This window comes from Neltuma alba, unplaced genomic scaffold (genome assembly GCF_004799145.2).
Source record: "Neltuma alba isolate B1F8T4 unplaced genomic scaffold, ASM479914v2 tig00004067_pilon, whole genome shotgun sequence".
Taxonomy (NCBI): Eukaryota; Viridiplantae; Streptophyta; class Magnoliopsida; order Fabales; family Fabaceae; genus Neltuma; species Neltuma alba.
The window spans coordinates 14,116-31,444 of record NW_021633553.1 but is presented as its reverse complement, the minus strand read 5'-3'; the positions used below and the strand labels follow the sequence as shown (position 1 = coordinate 31,444).

The following is a 17,329-nucleotide window of genomic DNA, read 5'->3' as shown; positions in this document are numbered from 1 at the left end:
GAGTCCGGTGGCAGACATTCTTGCGGTAAAGGAGTTGCTTGTTATCGTCAACGAACATTATTCATCGGAGGATTTTTCTATTCATGATGTTAATAATGGTTATCATTACAGTTGACCGTTTGTTTTATTGACGTGCACGGCTTTTTCGCTGTACGTGGTTATATTTTTTGTTGTTCAGCAAGGTCTGCTTGGCAATAAACTTCTCTGATCTGGTAAGAGCTGGTGTTAATTTAATAATATTATTTGTTTTAGTGACACACACGCACAATGAGTATCTATGTTTCCCCAAACCATGCGTTTAAGCTTTCACGGCCTCACCAGTTTCCCCAGTTCTCTCTCTCTCTCTCTCAATACGACCATTTTCCTTAGTTCTATCCTAAATTCCTAATGCTTTTCGTTAACTGGACAACGATTATATCTAGTAAAACTGTTTTAGAAAGAATGAGTCAAAAGATTCAAAGAATATAACAATTCTCTTTAAAATTTTTTATCAATTGTGATTTCCTAAAGACCCAAATATGAGACAGGTGATGATGAGTAACAAAAATGTCTAAATTATTTTTTTCCGGGGAATAAATTGGCTAAATTTCACATCAAGTATTTGAGAAGAGCAAATGGAGTGATGGTCCATGGCAGTTTCCTTGTTCATTCACTGGGTTTTTATTCTGCCACTCATCATGGTTGTCATTGTCGTCCCCCCCTTTTTTTTTTTTGGTTTGTTATTCTCTTTGCATTTTCTTATCTTTGCTCCGTTAGCTATGCTCTTCGCTTTTGAGCGAAGTCTTTTTAGGAGACAGAATTAAGGGGAGGGGAGTCCCTCTTTTTGTTTTTGTCCAAAAGCCCCAACCAAAAAAGCCGTAGAATCCGTTTCTCCAATTTTTGTTGAGCGTTCTGACTTCTCCCCTTTTTTGCGATCGTATTGGCCAGCAAGCAAACAAATTGTAACATATTTTTAAAATAACTAATACAGAAAAATAAAAATAGCTTTTTCCCCTGGCCTCCAGAAAAGTAAGTTATTTGAGAGTGAGTTTTTATACTTGTCAGAAAATAATAATTCGGCCAATCCGTGCAATGACCTGCTTAATCTGCACATGATATAATCACGAGTTTGTGACTTTAGCAAATCCTCCTTTAATTTGTAGAAACCTTTTCGGAGTTGTGATTTACAGTTTGGGCGTATTGGCTTGTAGCTTGAGCCTACGTTTTTTTCTTGCCTCTCCCGGAAGAATAATAATAATAATTCGGCCAATTTTTGTTCCAAACGACTGTGGACCAGTTCACTTTTTAAAACAAAAAAAAACAAAAAAAAACTCTTCCCGCTTGGTAAGTTGCCTTTTAAAATACCATTCATAGGTTCCTCTCGTCCAATCACTAGGCACTGCACTAATCGTTAGGAAGGTGGTAATCATGCTTGATCATCATAAATGAAAACACACAATCTGAGTACATGCAAAACCAAAGCGAGTAAAGAGTTCCTTGAAATGCCGAGGATAACATCAAAGACTACTTATAAATAGGTTCAACCCTACCCATGATACCTTGCACCTACATCCTTACTTTCCATCTCCAGCTTTCTTTGAAATGGCAATGACATTGAAGTTAAGAGAGTCAGGATTTTTCTGGATCATGCCTTGTATGACTTTAGCTGCATCCTGTTGTGGCACAAGCAACAGATTAGGAATTAAAAATTGAGTCATTTTTCACCCAGTTATAGAAATTGAACACATCCTCCATAACATCGTGTTCTACCAGTGATGAAGACTTAACCAAGATGAGCCAAGAGCTTAAAACCTCAAATGGCATTTCACATCTCTTCTCATAGAGGAGGTTGTGGGCTTATACCCAAGTGGCTAGAGTGTGTGTGTGTGTGAGTTCATGTCATGTGAGAATCCAGAGCCCTCTCACTAGACAAAAATAAATTTGTCTCGTGTGTTTGTATATTTGCACGAGTTTTTATATAATACTCTTCCGGTCTTAAATATAAGACCTCTTTTATAGTGTAAATTCCACTACAAAAGAAGTCTTATATTTAGGACCGGAGTAGTATGATTTAAAAATATTTGGCAAGTAAACTACATCCTTTCCTGAATACGAAACTTTCGGCAGGGGAAGAACAGAACAAAGATAGATTGGTTTTTAGACGCCATGATATTTACCTCCAATAAAGTATTTGGTGACGACTGACCATGAGATATAGGTCCTGACTTTCTTCCATCAAGCTCATAAAGTTCACCTGCATATGACACGATTTGCTCATAAATTAACACAAAATACTCATCAAGAAGAAAGGCATGATGAAAAAGATCCAAAATAATCTTAAGACGTACAGAGGATCCCAAGTAATTTGTACATTTTATATCATATAGATACAAATGAATCCAAGAGATCTTATTATAGTTGCTTATGATTCTTCTATTCCAGTTGTGTCTTTACTAATATGTATCTTGTTGATGGAGAACCCTACCCCCAAGCTAGCTATTGAGGTGGGAGAACCAACAAACTTGAATACTCATTGAGTATTCCATACTACTAAATGTAAGACTTGGTATTCCATAGTACCAAGTCTCCATCAATTAGTCAATAAGTTAGGAATTGCATTCTGTTTCACTTCCTAATAATACAAATAAAATAAACTTCTAGAAAGTACCATCAACACAAGCAAAGCAGATGAAATGAGTATCCACATTAACTGATGCCTGCATAAAAAATTAAAAGCAAAAAGTTAAGATCAGACAAAAAAATTTACTTGAGAGCCTAGCATCAGTATATTCAATTAACATTTCACCTTCCCTGGTTATCCATACTCTCTGGTGGAAAAATGAGGAGCATAATGTCTTGCTTGAGATAAAGAATAGAGTGTGTTTTCATGGAGAGGCAACCGTAGGAGTATAATAAACGATAGGTGTCTTAACCAACTTGCATTCATTTCATTCATTAGAGAAAGACAATTATTTACGTAAAAGAGTTTTCTCAATCCCTGTAAGTTTGAAACAAGAACCTATATTGTTTCCACACACACAGGCTTCTCCTACACTATTCATAAGGCAAACTATCATACTATGGCAGAGTGAAAAACATTAAATGGTTATTAATCAAACAAGTTCTATTACTCACTTCAAATTAAAACCATATTGTCACAACCTTGACTAACTGCTATTTGTTTAAACTCATTTGAATTCTTCCTTCCTTAGTATGACGAAAACTAAAAGGATATATCAACCTTCCCGGGGTGAACCATCTAATATTTTCTAGACTATTTCAACCTGTTTGAAAATCCATTATTCCAGTAGCACTCTGCCACACAACTAAGAATATCCTGCCCTAAATTGCCAGATCCAAACTTCCAAGATCTCTAATCACAGAAGAAAACTCAAAGCAACTTGCATTGTTTTCAGATGTTAATAATTACCTTATCACATCCGAAGATTAATATAACAAGAGTGGCAAACAAGTTGCAACAATACAGGAGAAAAACAAATTAGCTTGAGGACATGAACATCAATCATAAATAACTGCATTGTCAATTAATTACCTCTGTATCACCAGCAGTGGCAGCTACTGAATGAGCAGCTTCCATTTCTTTGTCATTCTCAAGAAATGCTGCACGCTATATGATATAAAAGTCAGTGAATGCTAAATAATCATAATATTATCTTATCAACTGTCTACGCCTACATAAGTGGCTGTGTGGAAAACAGAGAAGGGGTAAGGGGGACCGTCTAACCTGTAATGGATCCATGCTTGTAGTAGCTTTAAAGAATCTATCAAAGAACGATCCCTCAGCTGAAATAAGCAACACCAATAAGAAATATCAGTTGGTGAGAAGTAAAGGTTGGTGAACTAAAAATTTAAACGGAGGCAGCCTAGTTATTGCAAACTTACTAAGTTTGATCTCAGATGTTATGTTCCCAAGAGCATGAAGAAGTCCTATAGTACCACAAGCATTTCCCACAGTTTGCTTCATAAAATATACTTTAGTGCTGTGTTCCTACATGAATAGAACAAAAGGGTTTCAATTAAAGCATATAGAGTTCAAATGAAATCAAAACCAACAGCACAATACATGCCACCCAAAAGTACGGCTTCTCAAGTTATTTTAATAGGTAATGGAACATGTAAACCGGTGTACATGCACGGCAGAGAAACAATAAATGCGACTCTTCCAAGTACGGACAATAAATACTATGAAGTTAGATGAAACGACAGGTCCAATGTCACAGAACGTATGTTTTTAGAGAAAGCATATATACATAGATCTATTCACTCACCTTTTTTGCATTTTCCTGTTGCAACCTCTCTTCCTCAGTCTGATCAGAAATGAAATTAACCTCGAATCAGCAGGCGAAATAATTCATTAAAATGTGTCCCATGCAGTACAAATATAATCAACGTTAACTGAAACTATTTGCTTAGGGCTGATCTGTATCAAAATCACCTTTGAGGTTAAGGGGTAAAGAAAAAGCACAGCTAGTACAGGCTTGGGAACCATTTCCAGTAGTTCTTCATCCAGACCATACACATCACAGCACTCTGCCTCGCTTCCTGGAAGGCCCAGTCCCCATAGGAACTGCAAATCATTGAAATCAAATACACAATCAATCTACCCATTTTTTGGTAAAACAGAAAGGCACAAGGAGTGAGTCTAAGAACTCCAGCAAAGTGCCTTAAACCCTCCCACTTAATTCACTTTAATCATAATATTTTTTTGATACCAAGAGAACGTAATGCAAGAAATTGTATTTTAGTAAAATCAGGGGAATCAATGACAAAGAAAACGTAACAGGGTCGCAGATTCAAAGCGAATAATTCTCTTACATTCCAATCCGAGTATGTCATTAAGTTGCTACACAACATCCATGAGGAATAACGATGAAGGTGAATAATAATGAAGTTAAATTTTCTTAGCCTCATTTTTTTTTTCTTTTTTAAAGCTTAGATCATGCTTTCAAGTCCAAATAGTCATAGATTCTTCTACTGGCCTATCAGCTATGAGACAGCGATCCAAGTCGAAACTCGAAACAAGAAATACGCTCAATCTTTCGCAAGAATTTATTGAACATCAATCTCAGAATTTACTGGCGAACCAAAAATCTCACAACGAAACAAAAACATAATACAAGTTTCAAATTTCGCGATAACAAGAAACGAGCTAAAACTGCACTCGGACAATATCATCTTAAAAGAAAAATAAAAAAGAAGCTTGAATTGAAGCATTGAAAAGGATAAAATAGAACGATAAGAGCACCTGGTTCATCACAGCAGGGTTTGCTTCGAGAGGAAGCCATCTTTTAGCAGAGGCTTTTTCGTCTATTGCAGCCATCTCAAGTGCTCTTTCGTATGCAGAACCAAAAGCAAATTTTACACGCAGACTGGAACTTCACTTCGTTTGCTCGTCTCAGTGTTTCACCGTTTCGCCTTGAATTTATAGGCCATTGTCTGTTGTTTCGCGTGGGCCTTAAAGATATGGGGCCGAGAAACCAAAACCGATAAAAACCCATTTCTGTTTTCCCCACATTTTTTAGCAAGTGGAGGGCTGACATACTCAGCCCAAGTAATGACGTTATGAGCCAGCCATTAGAAATTAAAAATAGCACGGATCAATAAAATTGTACGTATTTGGGGAGGGTTTTTATGATTCCAAGTCATGATATCATATTTTTATTGGATAATCTGATCATGAAAATTTTAATTTAATATAAGAATTCTAATTTTTTGTTTTTAAACAATACCGGCTTAATGTGTTTGAGAATTCAATAAATAGTTGACAAAGAAACTTTTAGTTTTACCGGTAACTATTGATCTTAGCGGACCCATTTGTGACCAGTTCTTGCATTAGTTTTCACCAACAAGCAATGGTCTAGGTAAAAAATCTGAATTAACCCGACTCCAAACATTTGGTTACCAAAAGAAATTACTACCTACGGTTCTAATTATAAGACTTCATTTGTAGACTACAATCGAGGTCTTATAATTAGAATTAGAGAAAGTATTAACTTTGAAAGCAGACGGCTTGGAGCAGTCAAACAGGCAACGTCGTTCAGGCATATATTAGAGAATGAAACTAAAAATGCAGTTAACATTTTATGCTTCGCTGGTAATGCATATACACTCATGCTTTGTAAGATCCAAACTTTTTTTTTGGGGGGCGGGGGGTGGTAAAGAAGAAACTAATTTTATAACCTCAAGACGGTTACTGGAATCTGAGGTTGATAATTTTCCGGTTGAAAGTGTTCCCCCCTTTTTTTTTTTGCGGTGAAAGAAAGTGTTCCCTTTATGAATGTATATAGTTTGCAAAGTGGGGCAATTTTATTAAATTGAGGATACGATGGGATCATTCATTCCGTGTGTCAATGGCCTTTGTAGATAGGCTTGCGCTTCTCAACAAAAGCAGCCAAGCCTTCGAGCCTGTCTTTGGTATTCAACGTCATCTCGTAGCATTCTTCTTCCAAATCCGCCGCTTCTTCTGGATCACTCACCAACAGTCCCTCCTCTATTGCTCTTTTTCCAGCTTTTATGGCTATTGGACCCTGCACCAGCACCACCAACACCACAATCACAATTAATATTCATCAATCATCACCTTTTTTTCTCTCCTTGTTTTCCATTACTTTCATTCCACTCTCTCATTCTCATCCTTGTACCTTTTCATTGATGACCCGGGCAACCTCCAGTGCTTTTGAATAAGCTTCCCCCGCAGGAACACAGTAATTTGCCAGCCCTACAAAGTCATGGAATGGTGCATTTGTTAATGGCTTATCCTTCAAACGATCAGAGCAAAAATTTAGAGTTAGGTTCTAGAAATAAGCTTACCCAGAGATTCTGCTTCTCTGCCTCCAACTCTTCTTCCAGTCAAAACCAGATCCTTTGCTATTGCCTTATTTATTAGCCTGGGTAATCTTCTTGTGGCTCCAGCCCTGTCATTTACCCCACAATTCCATTATAAATTTATCTGTTCCAATCGCTCTAACCTACTTTCTCTTCAATATCACTTGCCCCTTTTCCTAATTATTTACCGTACAGACAAATTAACATTTTTGTTCAACCAGGCTTTACCCACTATACTAGTGGCTTTTCGGGTTTCAAAACCATTCCACAGCTTGAAAACTGAGGCTTAAAGGTGACCATGAAACCGGACGCTGCAGTTAAATGCCAAGACTCATCACATTTGCGTATAGACGGGCTATTATTGAATTAAATTCAAGTAGGCTCCAGCAGTGAGTATAACAAGAGGCTATAATACAGAGTTAAACAGACCAATTAACCTTCAACCCAAAATTTATAAGCATCTCAAATTCTTTACGTACTTGTTCATTTGTCAGCCTAGTAACACGGTATGTTTTCCAATCCCCACTAGATATCTTGCAGTTCTCTTTTTAAACCATTAGTACGAGAGAGCATAATAAATCAGATAAAATGTTACAATTGACCAATGACTACAGCGATACAGAGATAGCATACCCAGGGATTATAGCATGTCCAGTTTCAGGCAAACCCAAGAGTGCATCTTCTCCTGGGTCATGAAAGGAAAAGAATTATGAGTGCCAATTAGATGCATTCCATTCCAAGCACTCAAACCAATTAACAACAAATTAATGCCTAAGAAATTATCTGTTAGATATTGAAGTACCACAGATACGAAAATCACATGCAAGGGCGAGCTCAAGTCCACCACCCAATGCTGCACCTTCAACTGCAGCAATAGTTGGTATAGGAAGTGCCTGCATAAAGAATTGCGATTTTTATGCTACTTTTGCGAGTTTACCAAGATGCAAAGACAGATATAGAGTAAAACCACAGAAATACATGATAGAATTCACTTATAAACATAGAAATGAAAGGGATGTTACATCTGCCATTTATATTCATGTATCAAACTGATTATTAGAATTCATATAGTTGACTCATCTAGACAAACCTCTAGATAAGAGAATGTAGCACGAAGAGCTTTCGAATATTCCCGAACCTCAGATGCACTAAAGGTCTTGCGTTCCTGGAATCCCATAGACATACAGTTATAAGACAAGCACACGGTTCTACTATATTTACATATACGAAAGAAAAGAAATATTTTTGAGGTATCTTTCACTGCGACAATTTCTGAGTGCAGTGAAGAGAAGTTAAATCACAGAAGAAATTAAACATCGCAATTTTATCTTATTGAGATGAGAAAGAAAAGTTGACCAGTTACCTTAAGATCAGCCCCGGCACAGTAAACCCTTGGAACCGAACTAGTGAAAATAGCAACATTAGCGGATGAGTCCTGATGAATCAATTCCAATCATACTTTACTTTAAGCCTCTCATCAATTTAGTGTCTATGGCGTTCTTATTTTTAGGCCTATCCAATATAACCTCAACAATCCCTGTAAATGAGAAGTTCACCCACAAGCTGAAATAGATCAGGAGGGAAAGCAAAAATTTATAAACAGAAGTAGCAAGTTACAAAAATGTTTCGTAGAGAAGGATACCAGAATCGGAGCCGTCAAGTTTTTGAAGCTTGACATACTCAGAACCCAAAGGCTCCAAAATGAGGGTCCTTCGACTCTGGTAATGAGGGTGCCATCGATTGGGAGTGCAGGCATCAGTTTGCTGAGATGCGGCTACGAAGCTCACCCGTGAAAGCTTGTGAATGGAAGTGGAAATTTTGGAGTGTTCTCGACCAATAGATCTGCTTAATGCCCTGAAAGTGTACATCTCTTGGGGTCGGAGTTTTCGGGTAAGAATTGGGAGCAAGTTCACAATGACACCGAACAGGATAGAACCCAGCAGGTTCATCTACTGCTGCTACTAATAATAATTTAAAAAATGGATCACCCATTTCGAGATGATTACGAAATTCCCTCTTATCATGATAATGGAGAAAGGGCAGTGGAGCCGGATTATTTCACCGAATATGACCTTTATTTAAAAATGACAACGAATTCATTATTATTGTTCCCACGATAACGACAATGGCATTAAAAAATCCGACATTATTGGATGAAGCTGTTCAAGTTCTTCATTTCATCTGAATTTTTCCATTTTTTCCTTTTTGAGAAATCGTTAGTTTTCCATTTTGGGTAAGACCTTTTGTCAGAGTTTTCTTTCGTCCCCCTTTATTTATTCACGGGCGGTCCCAATTTCAAGGAAGGGTTTGGTATGGAGCCTAAAAGAATAATATCTCCTCCTTTTCTTTTTATATAAAAAAATATTAAAAAAAGATAGAAAAATACCTTCAAATATGTAAAAACTCAAATAAGTGTTTGTGAAAAGCAATATCTCATATTAAACTGGGTACTGATTTGACATTTATAATGTTCCTATTACAAATGGCTTTTGAGAACAGTGTTTGTAGTCTTTGTAGGACGTGACTTTCTTTTTAAAGCTCACCCACGAAAGCTTGTGAATGGGAGTAGAAATTTTGGGGTAGGCCAGAGCAACGGGCGGGTTGGGCAGCCCGGCCCCAAACCCGCAGCCCGCCCGTTTATGCAATAACGGGTACGGGGTGGCCCGTACCCGTACATAACCCGTTTAAGCCCGTCCCTAAACGGGCTGGGTTAAGTGGGCGGGCTTAAACGGGTTATGGGGAACCCGTTTAACAATCAGGTGCTGTTCAGGGGCTGTTCGCAATTCGCATTCAAAAATCAAAATAGATGAAAATTATAATACCATTAATCAAAATCTAAACTCCATAATCCATACAATCAGAAACCATCACAAATTTCTAATGTTCAAGGGTTCAAGCTTCAAAAGAGGACAACCACAAATATAAAATTGTAAAGGATTAATCATCATCAAATCATCATCAATCACTCATCATCATCATCACCACCATAATCATGAGCTTCTCCTTCAGAGCTACTTGAGGAAGTGGCTGTACTTGGAACCAATGACTCTTGCTCTACAAAACAAATTAAAAAAAATCAATTCATTAATATTTAATAACAAGATAAAACAATATAAATTGAAAATATTGTTGAAGGTTAAAATACCAGTAACGACATTTGCACTCTCAATAAAATTATCTAGTTCAAGGTCATTGAGTCTTGGAGTACTACTGCATAGCCAATTTTGAGCACATATGAGTGCCTCAACCATCTTTGCAGATAAAGAGCTCCTGAAATTATCCAGTATTCGACCCCCAGTACTGAAAACTGATTCAGAAGATACTGTAGAGACCGGTGCAGCCAACAAGTCACGTGCCATTACACTCAAAACTCTATACTTGGGAGCATTCACTTTCCACCATGCCAAGACATCAAATTTTGGATCACGAAAACCACCTAAATCAGCTTGAAGGTATTCATCTACTTCAGAAATTTTCTCTGCATTAACAACGGTGTCTGCAGTGGCTAGGAACTTTTGAAATGTAGAATCAGTATCATCATGAAATAACATGTCAATGTCATCATCCCCAGTTCCAACACTATCATGGACTTGCTGTTGATCCGCTGTTGATTGAGATTTAGATGCTTCACCATGATCAAGCTCAGCAACACTAGCAAAATAGTGATCATACAATCGATACAAGACATCCATAGTCTTTTTCAACATGGCTTCTCGCTTTGTAGGTTCAGGAAAAATGTCTTCAAAAGCAATCTTGATATATGTCATCTTGAATCTAGGATCAAGGATCACTGCTATGATCAACAACGGATTCATTTTTTCTGCTTTTCCCCAGTACTTATCATACTTTGTCTGCATTCTCCTTGCCATGTCACTCAGAGAGAGTACTCACTAGCTGCACTTCGATGAAGGTGAGTCTGAATTGCAACTATATGCTGAAAGCATGTACTTGTTGTTACAAAATTTGATCCAGAAAATTTGAGGGTCTTAGTGTAGAACAACCTCAAAAACACAAGAAACTCTTTAGCCACACTCCAATCATATGCAGTAGGTGGTTCAGCTGTGGCCCTTCCTAATGTTGTGTCAATGACATCAGCATCATCATCATCATCATCATAACTTAAGACAACACCCTGTTGGTTTGTAAACAGTTTAACCTTTTTCTTAAAGTAATCCTTGTAATCTTGATCTTCTTCTTCCATCCTATCAAAGACTTTGATGAACTTGACAGCATTTTCCAACATCAGATAAGTTGAATTCCACCTAATCACATGACAAATAAGAAATAAACAACTAAGAATTATCAAGTGAAAATGGACATAATATGAAAATAATACAATTATAGTGCAAATAATACCTCGTGGGGCAATCCAAAGTCAGCAAACTCTTCGAATCAATTTTTTCCTTTTCAACAAGCTCCTTGAACCTCTGTAGCCTAGCTGGAGAAGATCTAACAAATTTAATTGCATGCCGAATAAGTTCAATAGACTTATTCATTTCCTTTAGACCTTCACCAACAATCAGATTCAAAATATGAGCTGCACACCGCATTTGCAAAAACTCTCCATCACATATTAGACCATTCCAACTCTTCAACCGTTTCTTCAAATAGGCAATTGCAGTGTCATTAGAAGAAGCATTGTCAACTGTAATTGTGAAGACTTTTTCAATGCCCCAGCTGAATAAACAATCCTCAATTTGCTTGCCAATTGTATCCCCTTTGTGATTTTCAATGACACAGAAATTTAAAATCCTTTTCTGTAAAGTCCAATTCTCATCAATCCAATGTGCAGTCAAACACATATAGTTGGAGTTTTGTATTGAAGTCCAACAATCAGTGGTAAGGGACACACGGCATTTAGATCGCTTGAAATATCTCTTCAAACGTTTTGCTTCCTCCAAATACAATTGGTAGCAATCCCTAGCAATTGTCCATCGTGAAGGTATCTGAAACCTAGGTTCAAACTCTTGCAAAAGTTCTTTTAGACCCTCCCCTTCCAAAACTCGAAAAGGCAATTCATCCTTTATGATGAACCTTGCAAGAGCCTTTCTACATCTTTCTTGGTTGAACAAGCGATACGATTGAGATGATTGAGAAGACATAGCAGTCAACATGGTTTGTGACTTGCTTGCTTTGTTTGGATTCTTAGGACACTTTTCAAAATGCCGCCACAACTGTTTTGTCCCAGTTTTAGTTGGATGACTTGCATAATCTATGCCACAATAATTACACTTCGCCCTATGTTTCCCTTTGGTTTGGGTTAATGGCAACCTTGTAAAATGATTCCAAATATCAGATGTTAGCCGCCTTTTCCTCTTCGTTGGTGGCGCTACTTCTTCAGCATCTTGTCTCTCATTATTATTTTTAGCATGTTGAACAACAGTACTTGGGTTTTCAGTTGGACCTTCCACACTTTCCTCTACAACAGTCTTAGCTTTGATATTGTCTTGCTGACTTTGTGCCATTCTTCAATTTCCTTCTCAATCCAAATCAAATTTAACAACAATAATAATAGCCTTAATAGGAGAAATAAAAATAATAATACTTTCCCAATTTTTCCAAAACCAAATCAATTTTCAGTTTTTCACTTAAACATAATCAAACTCACTCATTATGAAATGAATATAGAACACAAAATCATCAACAAACAAAACTGCAAGAAGACCGATGTTTGTCAAAATGCACACACAGAGACCAAAAAGAAAATTGCAATATCAAATATCAATTATATATTGCAAATGCGGTGTGCACACAAATTGTTTCAATAACAGACTAACAGTTATATATAACATCAGGATTATGCTTTATCTTGTTAATAACATCTAAAAGCTGATCAAATCCTTTGCCAGAGTAGTCCGCATGCATGTCAGTATAGTGAATATGGTAATACCCAGGTCAGGGAATTGTGCAGATGAGGCCAGATGAATATCTACGTTTACATATAATATACAAAATCCAATAAAGCACGATGACTTGCTATAATGCTATGTAAAGTTTCGACATTTTTTAGTTGTGTATTTTCATCAAACAGCTTATGGGCGTGAACCAGGCTGAAACAACAATGCAAAACCCAACATGAAAAGCAGAAAACTCGATATAGGAAGAGCCGAAGAGGAAGTTGAAACCTGCCAGCTTTGTGAGTATACCTATAGACTCGGCGAGTGACAGTCACCGAGGAGGCGAGGAGGCGAGGACTCAGAGGTCGACTGGAGTCTGGAGTTGGAGACAGACACCGACCGAGTGAGTGACGGTCTGACCGAGGCGAGGACGAGGCGACTGGTGAGGACTCGAGGGGATCACCGGATCAGGGGAGACAGAGACCGAGTGAGAGTGACGGTGAGTGGTGACCGACTGGAGCAGAGACCGAGCTGAGGCGAGGAGGCGAGGATTCGAGGTCAACTCGAGGGGATCAACTCGAGCTGAGGCGAGGAGGCGAGGATTCGAGGTCAACTCGAGCTGACGGTGAGTGGTGACCGACTAGAGCAGAGACCGAGCTGAGGCGAGGAGGCGAGGATTCGAGGTCAACTCGAGGGGATCAGCCGATCAGGATTCAGGATTGAGCATTCAGTGATTCACTCAGGCTCAGCTCAGCGGGAGTCCGGGACCGGGAGTGCGGAAGCCGGGAGATGGGAGACCGACGAAGACGAGATTAGAGAGGAGAGAGTGAGAGATCACTAGATCAGAGTCCGAGTCTCCGAGAGAGCGAAGGCGACAAGGCGTGAGTGAAGCGGTTCAGAGTTCAGACCAGACATTCAGATTTCAGAATTTCAGACCACAGAGGCAGACATTCAGTCTTTCTTACTTCTTAGTTTCTTTCGGTTTTTCGGAGACGGGAGGGGAGACCGGAGACGTAGAGACTAGAGAGCCAGAGATGGACACGGACACGCTACACGCCTACACGGACACTCACTCAGATTGGGCTTAATTATTGGACTGCAGGACTGGGCTTGGGGTTGTCATTTTCTTCAATTTAAAAAAAAAAAAATAAATGGGCGGGTACGGGCAGCCCGTGCCTGTGCCCGTAGCCCGCCCATTTAATTTGTAAAACCCGCCCGTTTAAGCCCGCCCGTTTATTTTCTTTTTTGGGCGGGCCCAAACGGGTCCAATTTCGCCGGGTTGCGGGCGGGTGGCCGGGTTTCGGGTTACATGCTCAGCCCTATTTTGGGGTGTTCCCGACCAACAGATCTGCTCAATGTACATCTCATGGGGTCGGAGTTTTGGGGAAAGGATCGAGGGTGAGTTCACAATGGCACCGAATACGATAGAACCAGCAGGTTCACAAGGGATCGCCCGTATTGGGATGATCACGAAATTCCTTCTTATCACGACAATACATAAAGTGCAGTCGAGCCTGATTATTTCACCGAATATTACCTTTATTTAAATATGACACTTCAGAATTAGTTTGATAGTGTTTGGTATTATGTTAACCAGATAACGATAATGGCATTAGTTACCTAAAACTGAGGATTGTTGTTTGTCTTCGAGTCTCAGTATTGAAGAGCAACATGGAGCACAAACATTTTGCTGCTGCGTTGCTTGTAAACTACAGCATACAGCAGCTGAAAATGGACAGGTGTTTATGAAACATTTCCAGACAAACTATGAAAACGTTTCAATTTCTATGAACCCATTGCTCAAGGCGAAGCTGCTTCAGAGGAGGCCCAACGTTTGGTTTACCTTTCCGAGGGCACTTCCATTTCCCTGTAACCTCCATGTCATTACATACTTCAATATTTGTTACTTCTGCAAATGCCTTTCTCTTCATGTCGCCTTCCTTCTTGCATGCCGTAAAATCTCCTCCCCCTTTTGTTAAACCGGATGATGACTTCTTTTGTGTCTCCTTCCCACAATTTTCGTCTTTTGTTCCACCGTCCCTGTTCTTCCTTGCGGTCACAAAACCATTCATTGACGTCATATCTATGTTCTCTTTCTCTCTTGAGCGAGTTGACTTCCATTCTGAGAATACCTTTGGTGGAGTTGTTGCACTCGAGCCACGATTTTCATGTTTGATCATTTTTTTTGACGTAGCTTCTTTCATATCAGTGTTGTGTACCGAATCTGGAGTCCTCGTACAATTCTTGCCCATGTCCAACGTTAGAGTGTGTTCTTTTTTACACCCATCACTTCCATGACTCAAGCTCATCGACTCCTCGTACCTGATTGGATTCACATTATGTTGAGACGGTCTATCTTGCTGTTTACATGGCTCCACAGCCTTTTCCAGATGGGAAGTTTTGGCAAAACATGCCTTTTCCTTCATTAAAACAAGAAAATTAGTAATGTAAATATGGCTTAGAGACATTTAGTTTACTTGGATTCGTATGTTAATTAAACCTTTCTTTTACAAACTATGTATAAACAGATTGAAATGACGGAGGAAGCTAAGGGGGCATACCCTCTCCTCGTATGATCAGCTCCTTGTTAATTGTTCAATGGAGGAGAAAATGAGTACTATACTTTTTCTCCTATTTCAACCTCCTTAGATTCAGTAAACTGAAGATTTGTTTTGGGCCAGAAAGAGGTTACCTGAAGTTTTACATAAGTTGTAAATACACTTCTTTTTCAACGAAAGGCTGTGGAAAACTCAAAAAACAAAAATATATATGCTTTGTTTATCAGACTCTATCAACTTAATAAATCCTCTTTTCTTTTTTGTCCGGCCAACCAACTTCCTAAATCCTCAAAGAACTAAGTAAACACAAATTGCACATAAAGATTATGTGCCAATCATGGTCAAAATTATTGTTTTCATAAGGAAATCCTTGTTGGCACTTAAATCATGGCTGCATAGCCGTTCATGAGTGACTATTATTGCCCAAGTAATTGTATGACAGATTTAAAGAGAGATTTAGAGTAGGTACCCTGCTTGACAACTGATTTGCCCCCGTGCCTGTGTCTTCTTCTGTGTCAACGTTATCACTACTGACTTTATGCTCATCTTTTTCTCGAATAACAAGATTCAATTCCTCACGTCCATTCTCTTTTGATGAAACAGAATCCTCAAAATAGCTGCTCGTACCAGACCTAGGAGACTCGTAAACATAGCTCGAGAACCAGTTTCTGATATCAGGAGGCTCTAAATAGACCCCCCCCCCCAAAAAAAAAATTACAGTTAACAATTGGAATTCGGTCACTTTGCATCCTCTGCTTGGATATAAGGAAAAACTGATGGAAAATTACGAACCTGAAAGGAGTGCTGAGAGGCAGCTGAAAGTATCCAGATCCTTCGGCTAAAAGGGGGGAAATGAAAATTCCATTGTTTTTAGATTAATTGTAGCACAGAGAGATAATTCTTCTTCCAATTCAGAAAGAGAGAAGAAAACCCACCTTCGCCAAAGACTGGTCTTCGTTATGCTTATCATCTCCAAAATAAGTACTTGTTCTTGATAGCTTCTCCTCGGCAACCACCTCGTCGTCCGACCTGATTTTTGGGTAATTTACTTCTTCTTTCTCCCTCTCTTCATCCTTTTCGGATTCGCACCCTTGGAAAGCAGAGTCTTCAAAATTAACATTTGAATCCGGATCGGGAGATTTGTATTCATAGCTTGAGAACCAATTCCCAACGTCAGGAGGCTCTGAGACACCCAAAAAAAAAAAAAAAAGGAACAATAGAGTTACAACATATGCAGATGAAATTCATTTTCATATCTCAGGGTGCAATATGAACTCGAATACAAAAGCTTCAAGAATCCCAACTTCCATTCTCATTTCATTCCTAAATAAATATGTTCAATCAAGAAGTAATAAAGCGAACAACATTCGGGAATTTATATTGGAGAAGTCGATACAAACCAGAAGGGAGCGAAAGCGAGAACGACGTAGCGGGATCCTAGAACAATAAAAATAAAATACAGTGAGAAAAAGGGACATAGCAATACTGTGTTGGGCAGCTGAGAAATGATGGGGATAAGACAAGTTGTGCTCAGAAGTGAGAAGAACTTAACGGATTTCTCTCTTGACACTTTCTCGGAAAGGGAAAATCTGTTTCATTTGAGAAAGAAACAAGGTGTAGTACCGGAGGGTTGGTACCTGGGAATTACGATGTGGAAGACTCAGGAATGAATCCATCAAAATACTTCCGCCGTTCAACAGGCTCAGCTCAGAGGAGAGGCGCAGCGCAAAACGTTTGTCATTGCCTTATGAATTGAAGCGTGGCATGTGACGCTGTGCGTCAAATTTTTTGAACTTCGCGGACAAATATTGGCGCCATTTATCTTGAGGCGCGTTTGTCGTCAACGAATCTTTCGTTTTCAGATAAAACAAATTTTAGACTTCAAGGGGCCCAAAGCACATGAGCAAGAACTAAGTCAGCCCATGTAGCACCTCACAATGGGCCTTTTTATTCTGGAAGCCCAACTCTTCTATAATTCACACCAGTTTTGATTTGTGTCCATGCTCAGTTTTCTATTGGCCGAAAGTTTGCGAATCAAATTTTCATATTTTTAGAATTTTCATTATACTTTCTGTATATAAATTTAATTAATATATTTATTTTTATTCC

At 38.7% G+C, this 17,329-nt stretch overlaps 2 protein-coding genes and 1 pseudogene across 3 annotated transcripts; all 3 read right to left on the bottom strand.

Annotated features, from left to right (window-relative positions):
- Positions 1–1,404: 1,404 nt before the first annotated feature.
- On the bottom strand, positions 1,405–5,390 carry LOC114743614 (ubiquitin carboxyl-terminal hydrolase 3). Its single transcript, XM_028931837.1, has 9 exons — positions 5,246–5,390; positions 4,436–4,567; positions 4,269–4,307; positions 3,883–3,988; positions 3,725–3,783; positions 3,533–3,607; positions 2,648–2,696; positions 2,157–2,233; positions 1,405–1,652 (listed from the first exon to the last, which is right to left on the bottom strand). The coding sequence occupies exons 1-9, from the start codon at positions 5,318–5,320 to the stop codon at positions 1,554–1,556; spliced, it is 711 nt and encodes a 236-aa protein (XP_028787670.1). The 5' UTR covers positions 5,321–5,390; the 3' UTR covers positions 1,405–1,553.
- A 632-nt stretch (positions 5,391–6,022) lies between these two features.
- On the bottom strand, positions 6,023–8,775 carry LOC114743617 (probable enoyl-CoA hydratase 2, mitochondrial; annotated as a pseudogene).
- Positions 8,776–14,394: 5,619 nt separating this feature from the next.
- On the bottom strand, positions 14,395–16,923 carry LOC114743612 (uncharacterized). Of its 2 annotated transcripts, none has more exons than XM_028931834.1 (6): positions 16,858–16,923; positions 16,621–16,657; positions 16,156–16,403; positions 16,013–16,058; positions 15,690–15,904; positions 14,395–15,082 (listed from the first exon to the last, which is right to left on the bottom strand). In XM_028931834.1, exons 1-6 carry the CDS (start codon positions 16,894–16,896, stop codon positions 14,441–14,443), a joined length of 1,227 nt encoding a protein of 408 aa, XP_028787667.1. In that variant the 5' UTR covers positions 16,897–16,923; the 3' UTR covers positions 14,395–14,440. The 2 variants fall into 2 exon arrangements, with proteins under 2 accessions (XP_028787667.1, XP_028787668.1); XM_028931835.1 differs by having other exon boundaries at positions 14,395–15,076.
- Between the last annotated feature and the right edge of the window lie 406 nt (positions 16,924–17,329).